This window comes from Gopherus flavomarginatus, chromosome 10, assembly GCF_025201925.1.
Source record: "Gopherus flavomarginatus isolate rGopFla2 chromosome 10, rGopFla2.mat.asm, whole genome shotgun sequence".
Lineage (NCBI taxonomy): Eukaryota > Metazoa > Chordata > Testudines > Testudinidae > Gopherus > Gopherus flavomarginatus.
Window position 1 is genome coordinate 55,374,718 of NC_066626.1, and position 19,210 is coordinate 55,393,927.

The 19,210-nt window shown below is 41.2% G+C and overlaps 1 protein-coding gene across 1 annotated transcript; it reads left to right on the forward strand.

Annotated features, from left to right (window-relative positions):
• The first annotated feature begins 2,041 nt into the window (after positions 1-2,041).
• Positions 2,042-18,783, forward strand: RND3 (Rho family GTPase 3). Its single transcript, XM_050969353.1, has 5 exons — positions 2,042-2,422; positions 2,768-2,855; positions 13,468-13,577; positions 15,281-15,415; positions 17,874-18,783. Exons 1-5 carry the CDS (start codon positions 2,273-2,275, stop codon positions 18,123-18,125), a joined length of 735 nt encoding a protein of 244 aa, XP_050825310.1. The 5' UTR covers positions 2,042-2,272; the 3' UTR covers positions 18,126-18,783.
• The last annotated feature ends 427 nt before the right edge of the window (positions 18,784-19,210 follow it).

The following is a 19,210-nucleotide window of genomic DNA, read 5'->3' on the forward strand; positions in this document are numbered from 1 at the left end:
TGAGCAAAGAGGAAGCAGGGGAGGAACTTGACTCAGAGGTGTGCGTCTCAGCTTATCCAGGGGTGATCTGGTTTACCGAACCATGCTTTTCTCACGGCTGTGCCTAAAGTAATTAGTTAGTCCAAACTGTTAGAAAGTCACTTTTCAAGACTCTACAGTGAAGATTGCATTTGGGCTTTTGTAGAAAATATTCAACATGATTTGTTCACATAATCAATTAAACAATGAATATTACTGAAAAGTGTTCGAGTTGTTGCCTCTGCAACTAATTTCTTATATGGCACAGATGTGTTTTTGAACTGCAGATTAAAGCAATTGTCAGGGCTTAGATAGCTGCGTATCTCACTTTGCAGTAGAAATCATGCACTCGTACCACACTCACTGGTCTTTCTGTCACTTACAGTGAGTTTACCTTGGTGTTGATTTGTACTAGAGAATTAAGCCTACAGCTGCACTTTCACACTGCAGCAGAAATGCTTTTTCCATGCCAGGCTTAATTTGTCCTTTCTCAGCCCTGGGCCTTCACTTGAAATGCAGATGCTCAACATTTGGGAACCTCCCGTGCCACATGGCTGAGTCTCTGTCCCATCCTTAGGGAGCTGTTGCTTCCACTGCCTGGGACCCCTGTCCTCTGCCCGTCCCATAGGTGGTGCTACACAGAGACTGTCCTAGTAGTCTCCACAAACAGGCGAGGAGCGCTGCAGCACTGTGTAGTGGCAGATGGTTTGGAGAATGAGCAGAAGCTGGGTTGCTCCTAACAGGAGGGGATGAAGGGGAGGGGGAAACTCTTCAGAGGGAAGAATAGAGGAGAGAACAGGCCTAGAAGGAAAGAAAGATCAGAACATCCCTTGTGCAGGGAACCGAGAGGGAGTGAAAGTCCTAGCATGGCAACAGTGGGGGTGAATAAAGGGACATGCTGCAGGAAAGCTCTCGGGGGGCTCAGTGCTGGGGCTAGTGGGAGCTGCAGGAAGGGTCACGGGGTGCATGGCACTGGGTTAGGGGGCGCTGCAGGAAGGATCATGGGGGGCACGATGCTAGGGTTACTGCAGGAAGGATCGTGGGGGGGATGGTGCTGGGGTAGGGAATGCTGCAGGACGGATCACAGGGGGCACAGTGCTGGGGTTGCTGCAGGACGGATCACAGGGGGCACAGTGCTGGGGTTGCTGCAGCGCGGATCACGGGGGGCACAGTGCTGGGGTTGCTGCCGGAAGAATCGTGGGGGGACACAGTGATGGGGCTCTGCAGGACGGATCACGGGAGGACACAGTGATGGGGGTGCTGCAGGATGAATGGCGGGGGGCACAGTGCTGGGGTTGCTGCCAGAAGGACCGCAGGGGGCACAGTGATGGGGCGCTGCAGGATGAATGGCGGGGGGCACAGTGCTGGGGTTGCTGCAGGATGGCTGGCAGGGGCACGGCGCTGGGGTTGGGGGCGCTGCAGGAAGGATCGCGGGGGCACGGCGCTGGGGGCGCTGCAGAAAGGATCACGGGCGGAGCGGCGCTGGGGTTCGGGGCGCTGCAGGAAGGATTGCGGGGGGCGCGGCGCTGGGGGATCGCGGGGGGCAGAGCCTTCGGGCTTCGCTTAGGGGACAGCGGGGCGCTGCTGGAGCGGCAAGACAGCAGAAGAGAGATAAAGAGACAATAGGAACACGAAGTGCAGGAGGGAGGCGAGCCCGCGGGGGGTTAAGGAGGGAGGATAAAAAGTGGGGGGCAGCGAGGGAAAGGGACCCCTTCCTCTCACCCAGCTGGGGGCATTTCCCTGTGAGTCCAGGCAGCGGGTCCCGCCGCCCCGTGTGAACCCGTCAGCCCCACACACGGTGTATCAGCCAGGGCTTCTCCCGAGCTCCGCGGAGCTCTGCCCTGCATGCACAGACTTGTCCCGGCAAAGCCTTCTCCGGCCTTCCAGTTCTCCCGGCCCCGGCCCAGCGGCGTGGCTCTGCGGTGCACCGCGGCGCTGCTCCCCTAGAGGGCGGGCTGGAGGCAGCCAGCTTTTACAATCTCCCTGGGCTCCATACAAGGGGAAGAGGCGGATCGGTTTCTCCCTCATTGAGAGGAGACAGGATTGGAAGACGGGCCGTATAAAGTCGGCTAAGGAGGAGTGAGACAAAGCAGTCGGCTCGGAATTGGACTTGGGAGACGGGCTGCGCAGCAGGGATCATCTTGCGAGGGGAGCGCGGGGCGCCAGGCTCCTACTTAGCTGGGTGTTTCGGTGGCTTTATTTCTTTTGGGCAAACTCACTATTTTTTGCTGCGAGAGAAAATAAGGCAACATCAATGAAGGAGAGAAGAGCGAGCCAGAAATTATCCAGCAAATCTATCATGGATCCTAACCAGAACGTGAAGTGTAAAATTGTGGTGGTTGGTGATAGCCAGTGTGGGAAAACAGCGCTTCTGCATGTCTTTGCTAAGGACTGCTTCCCAGAGGTATGTCTCGCGCTCACGCTTTGTCTCCTAGTCCCGAGATGGAGCAAACCCTGCACAGCCTCTATTTTTAACCTTCACGGGTGTTTCTCTCCCGGTCAAAGTCTTTTACAATTGTGCAGACGTATCTTTGCTTGTAAATCAGCCACTGTGATTTCAATAACTGACTCTGCAGTGGAAAAGGAAAACGCTTAAATGTGGGGGAAAGTGCATTTCTGAACCCAGCTGTTCGTTTCTACAACTTGTTCTCCAATGCAGTGAACGATGTCAGACGGGTTTGCTGGGATGTTTGTGGATTTAAAAGACAATAACGTTGTCCTTGTTTTTCTCCCTCTCTTTCTCATTCAGAATTATGTCCCTACAGTATTTGAAAATTACACGGCCAGTTTTGAAATTGACACACAAAGAATAGAGCTGAGTCTGTGGGACACCTCGGGTAAGAGACCTGCGGCATAGCAAATGCCTCGTGATTATTTCTGCATTCATGTCATACTTGTGACTCGGAGCAGTCTCTTAATCATGAATATTAATAAGTGATTGCTAAATCTAAATATTTGCTCCTGTGTGACACAAATACCCATTGAGCTTTTACGGATTAATTCATTCTTTCAAGCAGGAATTTCAGCTGCTTTCTAGTTTAATAGTCACCTATAACGGGGAGGCATTGCTTTAATTTGCCTCAGTTGTGTTTAGCCCCCCCCCCCAAAAAAAAAAAGTTCGTGTAGTAATTAGCCAAGCAGATGAGAGAAGGTTATTATTGCATATCATGAGCCTTTCATTTTAATATTTGTCATCACTGCTGTGAAAGCCAGCAGGGGTTCTTCTTGGTTAAAACGTGATTATACAATAACAGCGAGATTAATAGTCACACCAGTATCTGAGTGGGTTTGGGGAGTTTTGCTGAAGTGTGGTTTTTTTTTGTTTGTTTGTTTGTTTTTTCCTACTATGGGCCCAATCCTGCAAACACTGCACAGAAACAGCTGTAACTCGTGCAAGGGGTGTCTGACTTGGGGAAGTAAAGTTTCCCAGAGTGTAAATGTGCAGGATTGGGTTCTAAAGCCATTAGGGGGCTATCAGCTGAAGAAGTGGCCTGAGAGCAGGAACTCTGTGATACTTCTGACGCCTGGAGGGAAGGATGTACAGCCATATGTGTAATTATAGCAGGGTACAAAGAGACCCATCCCAAACCCTTCCCCAACTTTTAGCTTGGGAGATGGGAGGACAATAGTGCATGGCCCCTCTTTCAAATTTTTGTTCAATTTCCCACTACTCCACCAGGCACAAATGGGTTAGCATCTAGTCCATTCTTCCCCCTCCACCACAACCCATTTCTGCAGCCTGCAGAGAGAGGAAGCCCTGCCCACAGCTCAGCTGCACTGCTTTTCCTCCTCTTCTACTGCAGGGTGTGTTGTGAGCAGGGCAGTGAGTCTGTAGATACCTGATCTGACCCTCACCACAATCACAAGATGAGAACACTGGGATCAAAGAGTGGACTCAACGGGGGCTGGGGGTTAGAAGGGAGATAAACAGAGCTTTTGGGGGACACAGACTTGTGAGGGGACAGGAAGCGTGGAAAGGACAAACCTCCTAGAGACAACAGAACACATAATATAGGAAAGGCTTCCTGATAGGCCAGAGAGCATTGGGGTAACAAGCCTCCTCAGGGAAACAGAGAGCGTGGGGAATGAGAGAACATGTCAGGAACTGACCTTCTGGGAGAATTCAGAACCAAGGGCTGGAAAGGGAAGGAAATGTGGAAATCGGGCACGGGGGGAGACAGAGCTCTGACAGGAGGGGCAGATGGCTGAGAGGGGGAGGCAGGAGGTAGTGTTTTGTAGGGGAGTGGCAGGAGAGTCTTTGGAAAGTGGCAGGTAGAATGGGAGGGCACTGAACTCCAGAGTAACAAAGGGAATGGGTAGAAATGCAGAAAGAGATCACTCAGTGAGAGGAAGATAAGGGAGTTGTAGAGAGCAACCAAAGGCAGGAAAGACAAGTGAATGTGGGAGTTGGCATCCAGCACCCAGTGGTACAGAGACAATGGAATGTGGTAAAGGGACAGACCACCTAGTGAGTGGAGAGGAACATGAGTCTAAGCAGGAAACAGAGCAGCACCCACGGGGCAGCAGAATCCAAGGAAACTGAATTCAATTTATCTTCTCATTGCATAGCCTGGGGAGCAAGTCCTCTGTCAAGAGTACTGCCTTGTGTGGCTTTAACAGAATCAGATGAAAAACAACATAGTCAAGTCCTTTTCTGGCTTTGCAATAATTTTAGGACTCGGGAGACTCTGCATGAGAGCATCAAGTGCCAAAGCAAGTGGCTGTTTGTGTTGTACATGAGGCTAACATCAGGAAGGGAGTTCAGGGAAAGATAAATCATTTTCTTACAATCCAGCATTCAACTGCAAAGCAGCAGCCTTTGTGGGATTCTTGATGGAATCCACTGTAAGACAGGAACTAAACATCCCGCACTGCCTTGGTGACCGACCCTAAGGAACACATTATTGCTGTTCTCATCAATGAAGTGTTTGCCTCCAGATGTGAATGGCAGCTGTATGTGGAAGACAGCTGCATCTGGCGCTAATTCTCTTTATCTACAGAGAGATTCTCCCAGCCATCTACATTATGTGAGAAAAGGGAGGGGGAATAAAAATCTCCATTAATGAAAAGATCAGTCTATGTTGTAATGGAAGGAGAATGAGCATGACAAGTAAAAACACAGGATATTGTTTCACATGACAGGAAGGGCTGTCTTAAGAATCTGTGCTCCCGGATCATCATCCCAGCTTCGTAGCCCCTATTCTCCTTACAGGACACTAGGGGACTAAAAGATAAGATGTGTGTGCACATGGGATAATGTTAGATGAAGTCAGCTGATGTTCCTATAGGATTTTTTTTTTTTAGTGGGTTCTTTTGTGTTCCAACTTTTGACAAAACATAATGCTTGTCTATGTCCCTGGTGTTAGACCCAATGTTAACAAGCAGGATGTTGGAGCTGAGCCTTAGCTAGTCATCAAGTGATGACAGAATATAATTCCTCCTCTCCATTGTAAATAAGGACACCACAAAAACAGTATTTAGGTTGGTTTGTTTCCCCCCTTCCAACTGTGTTTCCCACTCCTGTTTCAGAAATACTGACTCAGATGCCTGGTGATGGATTCTATTTCAAAGGTTAACTTTCATGCTAATAGTTTCCCAGGGGTTCAGCTTTTCTGTGTGCTGATGTCTATCTGAGGGACCTTGCATTCTCTAACTACCAGCCAAGTAGTTAGATCTTACTTTAGATCAGTAACTTCCCAACATTTTAGGGCCTGCTGTATCAGTTTATCAGGTGAAGATTTCAGCTGTACAGACCTCTGCCAAATCCCCTATTCAACTGTGCCCACCCTAATTTGCCATGGCACCTAAGTGCTATGGGAAAGACTGGAACTGAGAACAGCCCAAGAGCCACTGCAAATTAGAGCACCAAGACGTGAAAGGAGCTAGTTAGAGATGACACATTAAGGCAGAGAAGGGGAAGTTGGGAATGACAACCACAAAAGACTGCAGTGTCAACAGAGGTTTGAGTATCTGATTGGGAACCACAGCATTAGATTAGTAAATCTGGGTTGAGGAAACCGAATAGGGCATACAACTCCTTTCTCAAATATTTTTTCTTTGTCTGATCGTTAGACAGGTGCAGGTGCTGACCCTGATGAAGGCAACTCCTTCTCCAAAATGGCAGGATGATCCTGATACTGGAAATTAAATTCATGTAGAGATTAAAAAAAAAATATTGGTAATTTTTGGATTTAAGATAATTTACTTTATTCTGATTGGCTAGGTGTGGTCTCTGATTTTGTGCTGCACTGTTGCCTGGAAAAGCAAGTAGTTTCATAGCCCATGCACAACAGTATTTTCAAAAAGCAAGATGGCTAACAATACAAACAAGTAAGGGTTACAAACTTTTAGAATGTAATAAAACATAGTACCAGGTTTGAGTTTTCATTTTCGTTGCAGCTCCACAGCATAAGATAACCACTCATTGCACAAATAAACTCTAAACTGTAGCTTTCTGAAGTCATAGAAAATCTCCAGTGAGCGGATTTATATTGAAACATACATCTTTATTTTTATTAATTAAAAAGTAACCCATTCTTCACAGGTCAACTTCTTTGACATATAAAGGTTTGAAATCAGTGTGAAAAAATAGATCAGATGTATTCATGTAATGAAATATACATTTTGCAGTATTTTAAAAAGGGAAGAGGTAGTCTTACAGGAATATATACCTGAAAATACTTTAGAACTTCTATATAATACACTATTTGGGTCCTGATCAGGGAGCTAATATTTGCTTGAGTCAAAAGTGCAGGATCACAGGGTTAATATGCTTGCAATTTAAAACTACAGTTGTCAGAGTGGTAAAGCTGAAAGATCAAACGAATACTTTGTTTTGTATAAAGCATTGCTGAATGCTTGATTTAGTGATTTGGAGGTTATAGGTAAAAAATGTCACATTTTGAAAACAGCCAGCTCTCATTGATTATTAGAATAAATACTACCACAAACCTGGGCCACTCAATACAAAAATCACACTACCAGACAAGAAGACTTCAAAAGATAAATTAACATTTTTGTCTTATCTCAAGTTCTTCTTGATTTGTCATTTTACAAATCTTTGTCCTGTTTTTATCTGTTGAATTACAATATAGGCCTAAACTCCCATTAAATTCAGTGGTGGCAGGACTGGGCCCACAGCAAAATTCAAGCTAATAAAATTATTTTATGTCACTGGTTAATTTTTGCAAATTATTATTGATTTTTAGGTTTTTATATTAAGAAAACATCTAGCATTCAAGGTATTAGAAAATCACATTACAACACATTGAGACAATGATGCCACTCAGAATACATTTATATATTTTACATAAAAATGATGCCATTTAGTTGACTTTGACAGCCATATACCTGAGACATTTCAAGATGACTTTATCAGTCTCCAATATTAATTTTTGATTGTGTTAAACTGTCTTGTGTGTTTTCTTTAAACTACAGACAGCTTGCATCGAGATTCCAGGCTGACTAATCAATACCCTGTACCTCCAATTAATTGAAGTTGATGGAAGTCTTGCCACTGAGTTCTTCAAGAGCCAGATATTGCCATTTCGAGGCCTAATTCTGCTCCCATTGAGGTGAATGGCAAACCTCCAGGCATGGATAAAGTAGAATCTCATAATCCTGCCTCAGAGTGGTATCAGACCCCAGTGTTAGCACTGGTTTTGGTTACATATAAAACTGACCAATATATAATGTATGGTCTAGGACCACAACTACAAAACACTGGGCACCACATACTGGATGTTTAGAAACATTTTAAAGCCAAGCATAAATTTATGTGGAAAGTTCTTAATGAATTTCCAAGATGATCAAAATCTAAATATGGAGCTAGGACATTGTATGTTTAAAAACGTGGATGGGGTAGGAAGAAAGATTATCTAAAATATTTTCTGGTGCTGTCTAAACCTATAAGTCTTTAAAAGGATTAAAATTACTCCTAACATAAAGAAAAATGCCTATCAAAATGGGATTTAACTAGTATAGAACTACCAAGCCTTTTTTTCAAATTAGTGCTATCTGGTTGCAATATCATTCTTTAGAAATTATTTTACTCTATAGTGATATTGTATGATAGTCTCTAGCCAGTTAAGGTGCAATATGTTCATTTTGCTAAGCAGAATATTTCACAGGACTATTCCATTTGGCAGCTGAAGAACCTTCACAATGTTATCTCATGGAAACTACGATGAGTAGCTACATGACAGACTTCTTTCAGTCTATTGTTCATACATCAAACTTTAAATATATTCTGTTAGCAAGTTTTTGCCTCCTTACATTAAAATTACTTTTTTAAATTCAAATTTTTATTTGTACAGCAGAACGCTGCAAAGCAGTAAGAACATTTGGGGCTTTAAATATGTCTGTCTTTCTCTCCATGTCTAACTATAAACTGTAGGTCATTTTTGTAGCATACATATGAAGCTGAAATGTGGGCTTTGTGCCGAACACTCTAATAAAATAATTCTCTACAGGACCAGAAATAGTATTGCAGTGCTGAGGATTAGCATATAATTAAATCCAGAAGGGCCTTAGAGCTTCAAACAAACTAGCTTTACTGTGATTTGCATGTGCACAGTGTGCTTGGTGTCTGTGTAAAAATGTAGCATTAATTACAAAGATCTTTCCACTGAACCGTTTTGCAAAATATATAAATTAGAGTTGTAACATACCAGAATTGCATTTAATAGAGAACCAACAAAAGCAGAAAGCACCACAGAGGTATTTCAGGGTTTGAAATCTTTGTCTTTCCGATCACCTACTAGTTGGTCAAGTTGGGGCCTATACTCTTTGGTAATAGTTGAAAAACACATAATTGCCACGTAATTTGTTTAATTTTTTAAAAAAAGTATTGTTGATAAATGGGAAATGGAAAAGATTTATAAGAGGTCAGGGAAAAGACCAGCATTTAAATAATAGTTTTTGCTTAGAGTGAAAGATTGCTAAATCCATAAATACACTAAATTATTGTGAATGCTTGTAGTACTTCCTGCATTTGGAGGTGATAAATCATTGAATTCTGCTACATAATAAATAAAATGGCCTTCATTTCCCCAAAATCGTTCAGTGAACTATTAAAAGAAGGATGCCAGCAGGAGAGACAGTTAAGTGTGTACTTCTGATAGTTACCACCCCAGTTTTTTAACACATGAAGCTAGTAACTAGACAGTTCAGGGAGTTGATATGGGATAAGGCAATCCTTCACTTATGGGTCACTGGCTATTTGACCGATCCAAAAAAAAAATGGCCACAAATTGTTAACATCTGATGGCTGTTTGGTGGTCTGTAAGAAATGAAATAATGCTACTGTACCAGTGTCATGTATTCCATACAACATGAAATGACATCCTATGGGCAGTCTCAGTAGAGCAGCCAAGAATTACATTGAGAAAGAACAATGAACTACCTAGAATTGGTCCCTCCTAGGTAGTTAAGGTTAAGCCACATTTGTTTAGGCAATGTGTGGAAAAGCTTTGTGTGTTCTGTGGATAAACAGAGGATTTCAGTAGCCAGTAACAGTGATCTGGCATCTTACACTATCACTAATATCCTGCTCCAGCAAAGCATTTAAGCACATGTCTAATTTTATTAAAGTTATTGAAAGTACTCACTGGCTTAATTTTAATCATGTGCTTCTGGATCAGGGCCTAAATGTATTTTTAAAATGACAATGAATACGAGTTTTGCTCATTTAACTCTATATGAAACATAAGATCTTAAATAGGCAGTTATTAAAATATTTAGCCAATTCAGGCTTATGCTCTTTATGTAATTTACCAAATAGAACTAAGAAATAAAGAATGCTTTTGGAACCAATCTCTGCCACAGAATAAGATGAACATGTACTCTGTCAGGCAGGTTTTGGATAAAATGTAAAATTAGCCCTGACAAAAATGTGTTCATGGTTGCCACCAATCTGCTCTAACAAAATTGAAATAAATGTAGAGTTTTGATGGGAGTATGGCCGCTCTGTTTGTGAATTCTTCTCCTATTCTCTAGTCTTGGCATGGTTTCAGATTGGTATACTAACTTGAGAAAAAGATTGAACAGAGTGATATTGAACTGTATTCAGAAAGTCTGTATAGACTTGATTCACATTCCTAAGATTCCTTTTGGTTCTGAGAATTTTCTTTGGGATAAATGATGAAATGTTACATTGAATTGAGTCATGCAGTTAGGTTCTTAGATGTTCTTTACTTGTGTAATCACAAAGATTTGGTTATTGCTGCTGAATGAAACCGGTAAATGTATTTCTTCGGTTGAAACATTCCACACCGTCAATATTTTAAGATTCCTATTAATTCTACCACACACTTCCTCAGAGAAAAGAATGTGTCAAGTATATCTAGTTTACAACCAAACTGACAGATCACACTTAACTATCTTAGTGTTCAGCATTTTAACATGAGAGACTCAAAAGGAAACAACATAAAAAAAGAAACATCTGGAGTTGGTATGTTGAGTGGAGTCACTAAGCTGAATGCCTCTGTATGCATAAATGCATATTTATGCACATATATGGTATATGTTGTATCCTTGAGGAGTAGTGACTGAGCAGTTAGGTATGTGTCTAAGAAATTAATTTCTGGGTGTGGCTCTTTAAGATTTCTCTTTAGCTGGCAACTTTTGTCTTTCCCAATATTAATGATCTTAAAGACAAAGGGCTAATCCTGCTCTTACTTGTCTGAGCTATGCTGAGAGGGAGGAAAGGTGGGAGGCATGAAGTGGTTCGCACAACTAACTAGTGAGCACAGAGCAGGATGGCTAGGGGTGGAGTTTGTGATATAGTACACTTTTCTGCTGTTCTACAAAACAGCATAGGTCTCCTGTTAGCATCTGTGACGTATAACAGAATATCTGCCAAGGATTGGGAGCCTGGCCGTGCAACCTCTCTGGCAGATCATTTCCCTTGAGGCAGATTTAACAGTAGGGACAGGTATTGGTGAGGAAGATGCCCCATCACAATACCCTTTTACAACATAGAACAGGATTTGTAAGAAAAGAATGTATTTTATTGATATGATTGGCACAGCAGAAGCATAATACATATATTGGAGCAAACTCTTCCCTTTCATTTCAATTGAGTTTCACCATGGATGAATTAATCCTAATATGTCTTATGTAGAAAGCTAAAACCATTTTCTCCGCTTTTTTTGGAGTAGGGGGGAGGGCATATGATTGTTTCCTTCTTTGGTATATTTATCCATATGATTTTTCTCTGGATTTTTCCTTTTTGAAAGGTCAGCTAAGTTGAAATACTGGTCCAGTACATACGTCAGATCTGATGCAATAATAAATATAGAACATAGTGTCACTGTGATTGAGAGCCCACAGGTATCAAAATATTACACAAAGGAGGTTAAATAAGCAACTATTGAAACTATTTTGTAGGACACAGAAATCTAGAGGCAAAATATGGGCCTTGTGCATTCCACAAAGAGGCCAAATTTAGCTCTCTTTACACCAGAGTAAATGCAGAAATTCAGCTGAAGCCAATGTAATTTTTCCAGATTTATACTGGTATAATTCAGAGCAGGACTTGGCCCAGTATTTTGAGTATTTACTTAGTCAGGCCTACTATAGCTGATATTTTTCCTCTAGTATTCTGTTTAATGTCAGAGTGCTAAAAGTTTTTGAAGAGCAGCATTCTGAAGCTATGAATATTCGTTCATTAATTCATTGTGGGATTGACATTGTCTACAATTCTTCTGGGGGAATTTTTGGAGGGGAAGCCCAGTTTTGTCAAACTGCCTTTTTCTGCCTAGTTGGGTAATGCTTCATTGCCCATAAGTTGCTTCTAATTTCAAAAACAAAATTCCTAGAATTCTTGCAGTTCTTTTCTGGCATAAGCTGTCCAGCTGGAATGCACTGTGATGTGTTCTCACTCTTTCTCTTACTACCTTGTGGAACAGCATGAACTGTTTTTCTTTCAGGGAGAAACTTACGGAATTTTTCTATTCCGGTTAATCATGATTGTTTTTCAGCTTAGCTGTGGATAGTTTGAAGAAAATAAAGGATCTAATTAGCTGATGAATCATACAACACACTTTTAAAAAAGGCATTATGCTATTGTCTCATAAAAATGTCATGTGCCATCTTTTTAGGTCCATGGAATGGAGAAATACAGAAACTTAATTATTTGTTTTATGTCCTAGCTTTTCTTAAGCTATAGGTATACCTTTCTTAAATCAAGCCCTCAATTCAGTCCATGGGACTGCTCATGTGCATAAGAACCCTGCTGAATCAGAGCCCTAATGAGTGAAGTTTTAACAGGTCTAGGGCCAAATTCTCTGCTAATGAAGATTGACTTCAATGGAATTTCATCTATGGATATGCACCTATTTACACTAGCAGAGAATTTGGCCCGTAGTCACCTATCTCAGAGTCCTTTAGTCGATACCTATTATAGCCACATTCCTACAGAGATTTGTGCTCATGCTTAACTTTACACACTGAGTAATCTCAGTGAAACCAATGGTGCTACTCAGTGTGTAAAGCTTACACCACGTATAAGTCTTTGCATGGTTGGGCCTATGTTTATATCACATACATTTACTGGAGTAACTTCTGTACAGTATCATAAGGCTTTCTTTCATTGAGCAAACACCATTTTATTCTAGTCTTGACCATTGAAGATACCTTTAAAATATGCAATGGTGGTCTGTGCTGCCATTGTTGAGAGGCCTATGTGCTCACGTGAGGGGATTCCTTCCAGCTAGGCTTCTGAAAAACATTAAGATCTCCCAACATTCACCCAAGACTCATTGAATATACTGCTTTTGAGGACTGAAAGTTTAGTCCAGCTTCTGGAGGGGTCCAGAAGTAGAGTACAAAGTATGTGTGAAAGAGCCTTCTGTCTTGAGAATACTGCTGATTTTTGCCAACTATAGGGATTCAGTCAGTTCTGATAAACAGCTGAGAGACATCCAAACTTTTAGAATCATTGGCGTAAGAGATGGAAAAGACATGTTAGATCACCCAGTCCAGCAATGGGTAATGGCTCCCACACTTCCTGATTTTCTATAGAGTCATAAAAAAAGAGACACAAAAAGCTCATTAGGTCACACAAGCCTTTGGTGGGGTCATACCCAAACCCAAACTTTTCTGAGACATGCCTGTCACTTGCTCCATACTCTATCCCAGACCTGATTTCACTGTTTGGGCTGTCAGGGAGTGTCACAGCTGCTTTCAAGCTTGGAAAGGAAGTTTAATCACTGGGCTACTAACCTGATTAACTACCTGAGGAATAAATCGCCCTTATTTAGGGCTAGGACCAAGAAGGAATTGGAGAAGTGAGCACCAAAAATAACCTTGGAAATGTAGTATGTTTTGGAGGAAGGGATAATGACATGCCATTCAAGAGCTTTACTGTAAACCTTCTGAATAAGTTTGCATGACTGCAGAAGAAAAAGGAATATTTAAGCAATAAAATAATTTCTTGTTTCTGGACAGGGTCTCCTTATTATGACAATGTCCGCCCGCTTTCCTATCCAGATTCCGATGCTGTCTTGATTTGTTTTGACATCAGCCGGCCAGAAACCCTTGACAGCGTGCTAAAAAAGGCAAGTGTATGGGATTATATTTTTTAATTCAAAACTGTTTATAAATAGAATCTGTTTTTAAAACTCTGAAATGTGTCACTATTTCCAAGTGTATAATCTTCATCATTGGATTGTTTCACTAAAATAATCCCATAACTGCACTTTGCAGAGCTGGAATTTTAGTCCATCTTTTGAGAAGACTGAAAAATACTCAGAAGAAGAGGCATTAGGGGAGTGGAATTAAGTAGAATATTCACACCCAAAAGCCCTTTGCAAGTATTTTAGTGTCAAAAGGAGGAGTGGAGCCATGAAGAAGCTGCCTTTCAAGGCATGCTCCTCTAGCAAAGGGGATTAAAGACTCTATAGCAATTTGCATTGACACAGTTAATACTAGTTAATACTAGTCTGCCCGGCATTAAGACTTCCACCATAGCTTTTACTCCATGTTATAGGGGTGGTGATACGCAGTGAGAGTGGAAGAGCCAGTGACATGACTCCTGAGGAAGGGGACTCAAAGCAGTGTAGAAGTGCAGGCCTTCCTTTCAGATGCTCAATGGTCTGCAGGATTACTGCATGATTTCTCAGCAAAACTAAAGCTCAGCTACATTTGAGGGCCAGGCACCTGCCCCTTTGTGACTTCTCAGACTTCTCCCCTTTCTTGGTGCAGCATGAATCAAGAATTCTGCAATGTTAACTTTAGAGTTTACTGACTATTTTGTCCACTAATACAGTTTTTTCCATGAAGATTAGGAGTTAGGCCACTTCTGTTTTTCCTCCTTTATTTGAATGGATCTGAAAGTAAAATAACTCATTTTCTTGTCTGAGCATCACCATCACTGACAATGTCAACAAAAGTGTGGGAATGGGTTTGGGTTTTTTTGTTAACGTCTCTTCCTGTCTAGCTCTCCATGTACAGAACACACAATATTTTAGATCCTGAATAAAGTGGGTACTGTGTTTTCACTTGTTTACAGAAGTGTGGTAGATTTTTTTTTTCAATACACATGTAAAAATTAAAGTGTTCGCCATCAAATGTTAATGATTCTAAGATTTGACAGATTTAGTCTGAAGAAACCCGAAAAACACCTTTATGTCCATATTCACATACAGTATTTGCACAAGATGTACAGTACACTATTGTGTATTCAGGATTAAGCATATTATTTGACCACAAATTGATTCTCTGCAGATTAAACGGCTTTATTTGAGTGCTGTAAAAAATCTATGAGCCAATATACGATTATCTTTGTTTTATATTTGTCTGAGACCTGCTTCTAATTAGTCATTTGAGGAACTGTTTGAATTAGCTCATGGTAACACCCTTTGTTATTTCTACTGCAATGTGGGTAAAACCAGTGAATCATAGGGTGAGAGAATGAGATTGTATACTCTTTACGGACTGTAGGCGGGATCAGGGCATGGCTCTGACAATCCTCACTCACATGAATGGACATTTCAATTCAAGTCAGCAGGACTAGCGGGTGGGTAGGGGTTGCAAGTTCTGCCCTAGACTGGAAGCTGCTAGTTCATATGCTCTTAAATCATCAAAGCCAATTTGTAGCATGGTTACAAGTTAAATGAGTACCAATGTCATGTATATATGTAAAAAATGCTTTTTGTGATTTACCAAACTCTAATCCTGTTTCCATTGCCTCTTTTCACTAACATGCTTTAATTAATCTAAATGTACTGAATTAGTATAGTAACAAAACAATATTTTACAGTGGAAAGGTGAAATTCAGGAATTTTGTCCTAACACCAAAATGCTTCTGGTGGGTTGCAAGTCTGATCTGCGCACAGATGTGAGCACATTAGTGGAGCTTTCCAATCACAGGCAGACACCAGTATCATATGATCAGGTATGTCATGTCTCATTCTTTCCACTTCTTACTTGGTGGTGGTGGGAAATATGCAGCTCGGTAACATTGCATTCACTTTTAAGAGAAACAGCACTCCCTCTGCACTGTACTTATTTACATTAAAATAGTTAGATACACGCTGTTACCTAATGATCACCATAGGTGAGTCTGAAAACACCAGAGGCTGTGTATTCTGTGCCTGCAGAATTCACATGTTCCTGCAGACTTGTGTCCCAGAAGTATAAGCTGTCACATAAATATGTTTCTAGCTCTAATGGTTGCAGAGAAAATCTTTAAAAAGTGAACTGAATGTAAACTAATGCAGTCATTTTGCTGAGTCTATAGGCAGCCTGACACAGCACTCTGTTAATGCGCACTAGGGAACTTTTAGTCTGGGCCAGCAGGGTCTACACAGACCACTTAATGTGCAACCTATTGTGCTTTGAGTTCACACACCTCTCGTGTGCATTGCCACTCATGTGGAAAAAGACATTTAACTACAAGCAACATAGTGCAATCAGCAAATCAGCCTGGTCTTTAAATTTGAGTGCCCAAATCAGGGATCAAGGCAGCTCTGATGCTCACTTTGCTAATGGCTGTTGTACATGCAAAGCTGAATTTTGGTGAACCCCAACATCAGGGCAGATTTAGTGGTTGGTTTAAGTCCTTAAAAGTAAATTGTTCCATATATAGTGAAGTGGTGGCTCATTTTTCACCCAATACTGTACTGTCAGTGTAACAAACCTATAACAGGGCACCAAGGCTCTGTGATATACAAAAGCACCTTGAATTTTCCTCATATCTCACCACCTCCAACGCATTTTCTTTGCTTGATGAATTTGAAAAGTGCTTTGACATTTAACAAACCTTAAAATGTAAACCGAAAGTCTGGCAGAAACTGTTAAATTATCACAACAAAAATACTCAGTTTTATTTATTTAGAACACTTTGTGTTCAAAATGATCAGAGAAACATTCTGTTGCAAATTTTGGCCAAGATTCTTTTCTCATCTGCATGGTGCATATGCATTCTTGATGCCAAAGTTCTACCCTTCCAACATGCTTGGACTCTAAACTGTGTCCTGAGGGTGTGACATCAGAACTGAGATCAGCAGTGTGAATCTAAGAACCTGGACAGAGTAGAGTAGCACTGTCATGTATTTGTTACAGTATAACTGGGGTATGTAACACAGTTGTACATGGGGTATTAGGAAACACTTGTATTATCCATGTAGTTTATCATTATTATTCTGAATTAAATTTTAATTCTCTTTGCTGAGGGTGTTTTCACTGACGGTCCTTTTTAATATATAGCTGAAAGAGAATTTATTTTAGAGTATGGTGCATTGTTCAGCCATACTGCCTCTGATTGTATAGCCATTTACATGAGGAAAGTGCATGCCTGTTGCTCAGTAACTGAGGACTTACAAAAGACTGTAAATAAAGCATTATAATGGTATAGTGTCAGCTTGTTAAAATACTGGTTAATCACAGCATGTTTGGTAATGGAATATGCAGGCTTTCCTCTCTAGTTCATTGATTTGAATCCAGCCCACATTGACGGAGACTAAATGTTGATACCATCTGATCATTGTTTGATAGGTTACCTGAAAGGGTTGGGAGCGGGGGCCAATTTGCTAGCGGAACATTGTGCACAAGTTGCAATGAATAACCAGTTCCACCCCAATACCTCAGTTTGATACTAAACATGTCCCTACTTAACTCACTGCTGGAAGAGAGTCAAGAGAGGCTCCAAGTGGCCCCTGCACCAGCTGGGAGCAGGGGAATCCTGGGAGCAGGGGAATGCTGGCCAATCAGCATCTCTCTCTCCAGCTGACCAATGGGTTCTAGAGACTCCCAGGGTCAGGAGATAAATATTGGCCCTTGGTTAGTGTCTCCCTCCCTTACTGCTGGGATTGTCCCCTTTTCATTTTTGGCCCCATCAAGTTCCCCCACCTGCTGATGCGGGTGGGTAGCATTTGACAGGGCTGTAAGGAAGTGCTGCTGCTGCTGCTGCTGCTGCTGCACAACAGGTGCCTTTCTGTGCAGAGATAAAGATTTGATTTTTTCAGGCAGTCAGGCCAGTACCTTTCAGGATGAATATGAGTCTCCCAAACCAAAAAGTACATATTTTCTGAATAGGAAAAATCAGTAATGTTTTTGTTTTCAGGTATAGACAGGTCATTGTCCTTATTATGTATAGCTTTCAAATTATTCATATTTCCTCACAAGAAACAATTCTTAGATACGTGTATAATGCATTTTGGGTGCATATCCCTATCTCTATTTTGCAAAAAACCCAGTGAGTTTGTTTGTCACTGTGCTGTTTTAGATTTAGTTTTCATACAACATTATGTATGCAAACAATGCTGAAAAATAACCATATGGTTTACTTTGGCTTTGTACAAAACCTCCTTATTGATTGCCATTTCTTTTTCTTTCCCCCCCTCTCCTTCCAGGGTACAAATATGGCCAAACAGATTGGAGCAGCCACTTACATTGAATGCTCAGCCTTACAGTCAGAGAACAGTGTAAGAGACATTTTTCATGTTGCCACATTGGCATGTGTAAACAAAACAAACAAAAATGTTAAGCGGAACAAATCACAGAGGGCAACAAAGCGAATTTCACACATGTCTGGCAGGCCAGAACTATCTGCAGTTGCTACAGATTTGCGAAAGGACAAAGCAAAGAGCTGCACAGTGATGTGAAGGATCTAGGTTTCCTTAGGAAGAGACAATGTGTTCAGGAAAGGTGAAGACTCGAAGTACACAGCCAAAGTGGTATATAATGTGTGGGCTTAAGTCAATACTTTAAAGGATACTCTTCACCTTTTGTGTGAGATTGTATTTAGGGATTCAGCATGTAGACTAAGCAGTGGGAAGAGATGGATCTGAATGAGATGACTGTCAAAAATGTTACATGGAAGAAATGCCAAAAAAGGAAAAGATTTGAATGTGCTAGAGAAGAGGAGGAAAAGTAGCACGTCAGAGAAAGAAGATGTCCTTGACAGTGGTTGTTTGTTTTCTTAAAGATCTGTTCCTGGATACTTACTTTGATTTAATTAAAATAATATTTTAATGTTCCTTTTTAAAAATAAATTAAAGATGTTAATAACACATCCTCCTCATTGGGGAACTAGCCCCATGACCTTACAGTTAGTTTTTGCCACAGGATATGATCTAATTTCCTTGTAGCTCATCATTAAAATGGAAATTATATCAAGACCCATGGGTCATCCGGAGGAAAACTTGTATATGAAAAGCTTGGAAGTCATGCCTTCCTGCGATGGCTGCGCAAGCTAAATTGAAACATGTTAATGACGAGAACCTGTTGAGACTTCCCATTATTATAAGTGCCCTAGCACAACAAAAATTAGACAGATCAAGTAGAAAAAACGTATCTGCTTGTTATGGAACTTTTCAAAACATTGACTATTTCTGCTGATCATTGTGATTGTATTTAAAAAGTAATGCTCTTAAACTTTATTGTTTTACATCTTCTGTGTAAAGATATGATGTACTGTATGGATATGTCATTGTAGGTTGAGTTGCAAAATCAGATGAAAGGTGCTATCAGTTACGATTACAAATGATCCTCAGTTTAAAACATATTTCTTACAGCTTTAATACCCAATCCTGTTAGGTGCTGAGAATCCTCAGCTCCTAGTCTTCAGGAGTGGAGGTGCTCAGTTCTTCCCAGGCCCTATGGCTGTGTAATGGAGAAGTGCTATTCTGTGGTATGGTTCTCTGCAACTATGTTTAAGCAAAAATAACAGTACACACATGCACCAACA

Excerpts from the sequence above, each read along its gene's own strand:
- RND3 (XM_050969353.1), top strand. The coding sequence starts at position 2,273 with ATGAAGGAGAGAAGAGCGAGCCAGAAATTATCCAGCAAATCTATCATG. Across the intron at positions 2,856-13,467 it reads GAGTCTGTGGGACACCTCGG|GGTCTCCTTATTATGACAAT; the intron begins GTAAGAGACCTG and ends GTTTCTGGACAG. Across the intron at positions 13,578-15,280 it reads TTGACAGCGTGCTAAAAAAG|TGGAAAGGTGAAATTCAGGA; the intron begins GCAAGTGTATGG and ends AATATTTTACAG.